The sequence below is a fragment of the Citrus clementina genome, unplaced genomic scaffold, assembly GCF_000493195.1.
Source record: "Citrus clementina cultivar Clemenules unplaced genomic scaffold, Citrus_clementina_v1.0 scaffold_9, whole genome shotgun sequence".
In the NCBI taxonomy this organism is placed as follows: Eukaryota; Viridiplantae; Streptophyta; class Magnoliopsida; order Sapindales; family Rutaceae; genus Citrus; species Citrus x clementina.
This window is the reverse complement of record NW_006261964.1, coordinates 21,362,174-21,370,039: the sequence shown is the minus strand read 5'-3', so window position 1 is coordinate 21,370,039 and position 7,866 is coordinate 21,362,174. Positions and strand designations below refer to the sequence as shown.

General features: G+C 31.3%; 1 protein-coding gene across 1 annotated transcript; it reads right to left on the bottom strand.

Moving 5' to 3' along the window:
• Window positions 1–1,770: 1,770 nt before the first annotated feature.
• LOC18031667 (glucan endo-1,3-beta-glucosidase, basic isoform) lies at window positions 1,771–3,577 on the bottom strand. Its single transcript, XM_006421116.2, has 2 exons — window positions 3,365–3,577; window positions 1,771–2,891 (listed from the first exon to the last, which is right to left on the bottom strand). The coding sequence occupies exons 1-2, from the start codon at window positions 3,540–3,542 to the stop codon at window positions 1,942–1,944; spliced, it is 1,128 nt and encodes a 375-aa protein (XP_006421179.2). The 5' UTR covers window positions 3,543–3,577; the 3' UTR covers window positions 1,771–1,941.
• Between the last annotated feature and the right edge of the window lie 4,289 nt (window positions 3,578–7,866).

Sequence of the window (7,866 nt, the reverse complement as noted above, 5' to 3'; positions counted from 1 at the left end):
TTTTTGTTAGATCCGGGTGAATGGAGACATGTTCCACCACCCTGGTTACTTTCTCATTTGTCTGTTTAATGAATTTCTCTTTTCTTAAAAAAAAGAAAAAAGAAAATGAGCTTTTTTTTTAATTTGATGAATTTGAATAAGTACATGAAATATTTTCGACAAAAAGAATTGAAGATGTCTTCTTCTTCTTATTATTTTTTTTTTGGTGAATTGAATAATTTTATAAGTGTATATAGTAAATAAAAGACAATTAATTTAAAAGGTTTGACAGACATAAACAAATTATTTTAAAAAAATTATAAATGAGTGTTCCAAATAATAGAGTATTCAGACTAATTTTTAGAGTGAAAATAACTCCACCCTTATATTATATAGTGTAAGAAACATTAGAGATCATGTAGACATGAATGTCTATGATCTAACATGATCCCTTACATGTAAGGTGATACATCATACATATGGAACCTCAAACTCTTATATATATTTTATATCATGTCAAAAAAATCATAATTCAAAATTTTGTTGGCGAGAAAATATTTTTCACACTCTAGATTTAGAAGGCCACTTCACACCCATTTTGGTCTTGAAAGGAAATTTAATTAAAAATTTAAATAAATTATTCTCTTAACAAAAGTTTTTATACCCATCTCTATTTTAGAATTTATATTTATATTTTAAATTTTAATTAAAAAATAATTATAGTAATAAACTTATGAGAATTTAGAGTTACAAAAATAAAAAATTAAGTAACAAAGAGAAAATTATTTAAAATTTTAGGATTTTTGTATATCAATTATTTAAAAAAGTTAAAAGAAATATAATTATTTTTTTAAGATGAAGTTTTATATCACGATAGTTGATTTTTTTTTTTTTATAAATAGCATGATGGTTGATTTTAATTTTGGGGTTAAAATTTGGAAAGGGGTGTTATAAGTACTGTAGAGAGGTGTTAAGAGCTGCACTCAATAGGATATTAGGCCGATCCCAAACCAACCTACTAAGTCCATTTGGGTTGGATGTGACCTGTGATCGGGTTTAAATTTGACGTGGCCTTTAAAATAGAACAAAGAAGAGATCGCATGGTGATTGGATGGCCTTTAAAATAGATTAAATTTGAAAACTGACGGTCATGATTGAAAGTATGATTGAAGCTCGTTGACTTCTAAGATAGACCGCATGCCGCATGGTGATTGGATGGTTAAACGAGCTCACTTAAAACTTTGTAGTTGCCCGTAGCTCCATTTGTGCTCGGGAAATGGGAAGTTGGCAAACCCGGATCCGGGGCCTTTTCAAAACGGATCATAGCTCCATGTTAACTTTCGTTGACTACACATTGACTGCTCATATGGACCCGTTTACTTCGTTGACTTTGACTTTTGAAGGGCTCTAGAGACTGCCACGTGTCTCTGTGCTTTCAATACACGGGATAAAATTTTTTGCCGTCTTTTTTAATGAACTTTATTTATTTATATATTAAACTAAGTGGAATTGCTCTGTTCTTTTTTTTTTCTTCCTAGCTAATTAATATTGATCTCTTGGAGACTTGGACTGCTACAGGATGTTTGAGATTCAAATCTTTGTAAGGTTTTGATTTATACATATAATATTTAAAAAGAAACTGCCCTTGAATTTTGCTTAATCCACTATTGTGCTCTTACTAGTTGAAATTAATTTGGTATTGTGGGGGGTGTTTTTACATTGCACAATGGCCAAGGAACTATTACATTGCATGTTAATTAAGCTATTCAAAAATTGAAAGAGGCAGTGATATATAATTAAATACCGTAACCATGACATTATTGATAATGAAATTTGGCCTCGTGCACCGATGCAGGTGATGATGCAAACTCTTGATTACTAATACATATTGTGCAATAATTTATTCCATTACAAATTTAACTTCAAATCTGCTGCTGCATGCGGCTGCTCTGATTTGGCTAATTAATTAAAATTAACTTGGTATTTAGGCTGCTTATCTGGAGCAAAAAGTCCCCAATGCCTCTCAGTCTCGGGCCCCGTTTTGCCATTCTCATCAAACGTAGCAAAAATGTAAGTCTCAATAGGCCTTGGCTTCTTCGGTGATCCTTGCTTCACATGCTGTATCAAGTTATTATTACAAGTCCTTGCATTATCGACATTCGTCAACGCTCCGTCACCACCTGTCGTCGGCCACCCACTCTCCGATATCACAATATCCAACGAGCCCCCACCAGCTTTCTCCAACTCAGCGTAAGTAGCATCCAACTGGGCATCAAAAAGATTCAGGTAACTCAACGGAGGATCAGAAACAACCGGTTGTTGTGCACTAAATAGTGCAAAATCAAGAGGTATATTACTGTCACCAGCGATGGCAAAGTAAGGGTACAAGTTAACAAGCAACGGGGAATTGTTTTCGTTAAGGAAGGCAATGAGGGGATCGAGAATTGGTTTGTAATCTTGCTTAAAGGAGCCAGCTGACGGCGGAGAGGATGCATCAAGAGCTCCCAATTCAATTGCTGTGGAAACTTTGATTTGGCTTCCAAGGCTAGCTCCGTTAATGGCGTTTTGTATGTTTCTCATGGCGGGTACAAGATATTGCGCGTAGTCGTCTCCTGGTTTTGCTTCATTTCCTACAGCAATGTATTTGAACTTGACATTGTTAGCAAAATTTTGGAAGTTGTCTTGGACCCAAGTGTTCGCTTCGGCTTGATTGGAAGCCATTATCTGGAGCTTATCATCGGGAAGGCCTAGCATGACTTCAATGTTGGAGCCACGGAGAGCTTCGAGAGCTTCTTTGTTTGGATCATAGAGTCTCATTCTTCTGATGTTATTTTGGTTATAGAGAGCTATGACATCTGGTTTTGATGGCAAGTTGTCACCAAGCATTCCATAACAAACACCTATTTGAGCACCTGCAATATATATGTAATGTACATATAGAATCAACAAATTAAAAACTTATATAAAAAAAAAAAAAAAAAATTTAAACTTATAGTAATGAATACTATTAATTCATAGAGAGAGATAGCGAATATGATCAAACGACGGTGTTGATTCGAGTAAATTAATCATTTAGCCTCATGTTCAAAATCTGTCTTTTAAAAATTTCTATGTTTTACTAACTACTCATGATGTGGTAAAACACTAAAACTCAAAATTGATTTTGATGCCTCTCTTTCGTCTTTTTTAAATGTAAGGCGTGGACAGAAGTCAAACTAATATATTTCTTTTAGGTTTCGAACTGGAGTAGTTAGTAAAAAAAAAACAACTTAAAAAAATCATTCGGTCAAGGATGGTTCTGATGAATTTTACAGCATGGAGGAAATAATTAACTTTTGATGAAGAACATGGAGATTTTGATCGTTTTCTCGTGAAAGATACATACTTGTTGTGTCCAGGGTAGCGATTAGCATCCCCAGAAGTAAGATGATCACGGAAGCCATTGAAGGGGTATTGGGAGAGTTAAAGAATTTAGCCAAGCGTGGAGAAAAATGAAAATGCAAAAGTGTGATACACCAACAATATTTCGTAGCGGCCGTTTTATAGAGGAAAATGATGACCATGTCTATGAACCATATTGGAAGGCAAAAAAAAGCAAAAAATTTCAGATTGTCTCTCTCTACCCACCCACTCTCTCTCTTCCATTTTCTTCTTTATTTCTCTCATCTTTGTAGAGAAACATAAGAGACAGATAAGAGATATTTACCCTCTCTCTCTCTACCCACCCACTCTTTCTCTTCCATTTTCTTCTTTATTTCACTCATCTTTCTCTCACCTTTCTCTACAATAAGCATTTTTCTTCAAAATAAATTAATCTGACAGCTTGTCTTTCGGGTTATTTGAAAAGACTGAGGCTAACTTAATTTCCTGATGTATGTCACTATCCTTTGGCTGTGCCCTACTACTGCAATTTTTTCCTAACCATAGTTGCGGTGTTCATATTTATAGACACCTAATTACACGAAGTATGCAACACGGTGGTTCTTTTATTAACATGGTGTTAGAAAGTGGAACAAGTCTTGATTAGATTTTATCATCGACGTGGTCATGCAACTATCCAATTATATAATTTTACATGTTATATGTATCTCATTCGTGTATTATTAATGTACTTTATTTTATATGTTATTTGTATGGTTGATTATATTTATAACAACTAATTCATATAAAAAATAATTATATTAAGGTTAATATAATAATAAAAGTGCATCTATTTCATTCTAAAATTACTGCTACTTATCATTTTATTAGGGAATGAAGACATAATTTTAACTAAGGGCATTTTAGTAACTTGAAAAAGCCTATCACGATTACGAGAAATTCTAGAATACATCAGAGGTACCATGTCAACTATACAACAAGCAAATGATACTATGACATGTATGCATTTATTTTGAAAACTCATCATGCAAATGGTGGTTGTATTAAATTCAATTACACATGTCATGCATGCATCAATTAGTTGTAGTACATCAGACGTATTCTAAAATTTTTCCACGATTACAAGACAAAGTAAACACATATTAATAATAGTAAGGTTAACATTATAATATTAACCAAGGGCATACTTATAATAGGGTAAAAGCTTGTTTAGTCCCTATATTATGAGGTTAGTGTCCATTTAGTCCCTGTATTTTTTAAAACACCTCAAAACGTCCCTGCTACTAAATATTGACACTTTTGCCATTATTTTTTATTATTTTTAACTTGCTTTTACAATATTACATTTTTACAATAATGTTTCTTTTTTGCATATTAATAAAAAATTAAATTATCAAATTAAACTCAAAAATAAAATAAAAACAAAAAGGTATATATTAATTTTTGTGGAAGCTCACGTATGTCTAAAAAATTAATATCGTAAAAAATTACATTATCAATTTTTTTAGAAAAATTAATATTTTAACTCAAGAGTGTGTTCCACAAAAATTAATATATATTATTTTATTTTATTTTATTTTTTGGTGTTAAACTGGTAATTTATTTTTTTCTTTTTAATAATGTCTAAAAAATTATTATAATAGGGCAATATTATAAAAATAAGTTAAAGGGAACAAAAGATAATGGCAAAAGTGTCAATAATTTAATGGTAGGGATGGTTTGAGGTATTTTAAAAAATATAGGGACTAAACGGATACTAACTTCAAAATATAGGGACTAAACGAGCTTTTACCCCTTATAATATTACCAAATTAATCCTAAAAGTAAAATAATAATTAAAAATCACTTTAATTTTTATTTTTATTTTAGTGTTAAATTTGATAGATTAACATTTTTTATTATTGTTACCAATAATATTTTTATAAAATTATTATAAAAAGAATAAGAGTGTCACATATTTAATAGTATTGGTGTCTTAAGATATTTTTTAAAATATAAGAATTAAACGACTACTTAACTTAAAAATTAAAGATTAAACGAAAATTCATTTGTTTTGACCCCACAGTACGTGCTTGCTTGATTTCTTGGTAGGTTTATTAATTTTGTTCACAAAAGAAGTTATTTGATCACTAGTCAAAAGACCCTGCCGCTATCGGTGGCGAATATGCATATGTTTCTAATTCCTCTACAGTGCACATGACATTTGAGAAAGCGTGCAAAAACTAGCTACCATTGCTCGCCTAATTTGAAATTTAATTTGATCGTTGGTGTGGTTACTGACAGTAATGTAGACGTCGGCATTTTTTGTTTGAATATACGAAAAAATAAAAAAGAGGAGAGAAAAGGAGGAGAGAGGAAAAAAATAAGGTGAAAAAAAGATAAATTCTATATCAAATCTAATAATAAAATTAAAATTGATAATTTTTTCTCTCGTTTTCCCTATCCTCTCTTCTTCTTTTCTTCATTTTTTCCAATGTCTAATTGAAGTTTTTTATTACATAGTTGTGGAAGAGATGTCTATTATTCCATTTAGGGATGGCAAAATCCGATCTGGGTCTAGATTTGGCCTTCTTGGTTCCGGATCCAAATGACAATTTATCTTACTAGACCTGGATAAAAATTCAAATTTTCAAATCCCAAGTCCGGTCTGGTTCAGGTTCAACCTGGAAAAATCAGAATATCCGGATTGGGGATTTTGAACCTGGATAGTTGGTTGAAGGCTGTAGCGATGAGGTCTTCATGCAGCACACTTTTGATTCTTTCGAATTTGCAAAAACAGTAAAAAGCAAAACAAATTCATGGATCTCAACTAAATTTACTTGCTTCAATAATAAAGTTTACAGTTACATTATAACCTCCAAATATGAATACTTTATATAGGAATAACTTCTTCATAGTAATAAAAAAATTGTGGTCTCAACTTGGAACCGGTTATAATTAGGAATAAACTCCATATTTTAATAAGTTATATTTTTTGTAGGTCTCATCTTAATAAACTTACCTCCGCATAGTAATATTTCAAAAATATATGCCATGTTACATTAAATAATTAAGATGGAACAAAATATTTTTTTAAAAGTTGCTTGTGACAATGATTTGTTTTTTAAAGTTGCTGCCACAACTTTCAACTTGCGGGTATATATTAATTGGTTAGCATAGGCATCTTATTGTTGAATCCAAAATATTTCTACATTCTCAAGTATGTTTGTAGCTTCGTAGCATGAAACTTTTGTATCAGTTTTTTTAAACTATATATCTTTTTAGTAATATCTATCCATTGAATTTGACTCACTTACTAATTAATTTATTAATGTATATACATTGAATTTGACTCACTTATTAATTTATTAATACATGACATAATTTACCTTTATATCACTTGCATTCTGGATAATTAAGTAAAGACAATAAATTTTGTACTATACTTTTATTGAGTTATAATCTTTTTATGAGAATAAATTTCTACAGTCCCAACAATATGACTATTTAGAGGTTTTACTGTATATCAATATTATGTGTTAAAATGTTGCATTTGGCTATTAACAACAAGAAAAAATTTAATTACTGGAATTAAACAAAAGTAAAAAAAAAAGAAAAAAAATTACTTTGATTGATCAACTGCTAGCCAAGGCGACGATGGGTGGTTAATTCTAGTGAGAAATGAGAGCATCGGCGAGAAGGGGTTAGCAGCTAGCGGTAAAGCTTGCTCTTTGGCGAAAGATGAGATCAAATTTCATGGCGGCACAAGTTGGTTGGTGCTGTTGATGATGATAGGCGATGAAGTGACGATGATCTAAATTGATGATGTATTGATAAAAAATGAAATGGAATTGATTTTGAGGATGAGGGAGATAGAGAGGTGGCGGCTGGTGTGAGGCTTTACAAGGAAATAGAGGTGGCGGTTGTGTGAGGCCTTAGGGTTTGCTTTGCCTTTTTTGCCCCCAACTTTTAGTTTTTATATTTATATTTAATAGTAAAATTAATAAAGAAATAAATTATAAAACTCTATAATCGAGGTCCGAGTTTCGGAAATCCGGGTTCGGCTGAACCTGAAATCAGACCCGAATACGTCCGGATTTAAAAAATGAATCTGGATCCGCATTATTAATGCATCCAATATAGTTTGAACTCGGACCAGATAAACTTGGTTTGTCTAGGCCCGGGCCGTTTCATAAAAATTTGTCATCCCTAATTCCATTTGGCAAAAACAAAATATTGACTATTTCTATCTAAAATTTTTGTTTATGTCTCGAATTGATAATATATTGTGTAAATTATCGCAGAATTGGGAAAGCAACTAAAACTTAGATAATGGATAGCATTATACCCAATATTTTTATTTCTAAGTATTTGGTGCATATATTTCATTTTAAAATTATCAGTACATATCATTTAATTACTGAACAAAATCATAATTTTAACTAAGGGTATTTTAGTAACTTGAAATAATTTATCCCAATTACAAGACAAAATAAATACATTACAAGAATACAATTCATTTTGATT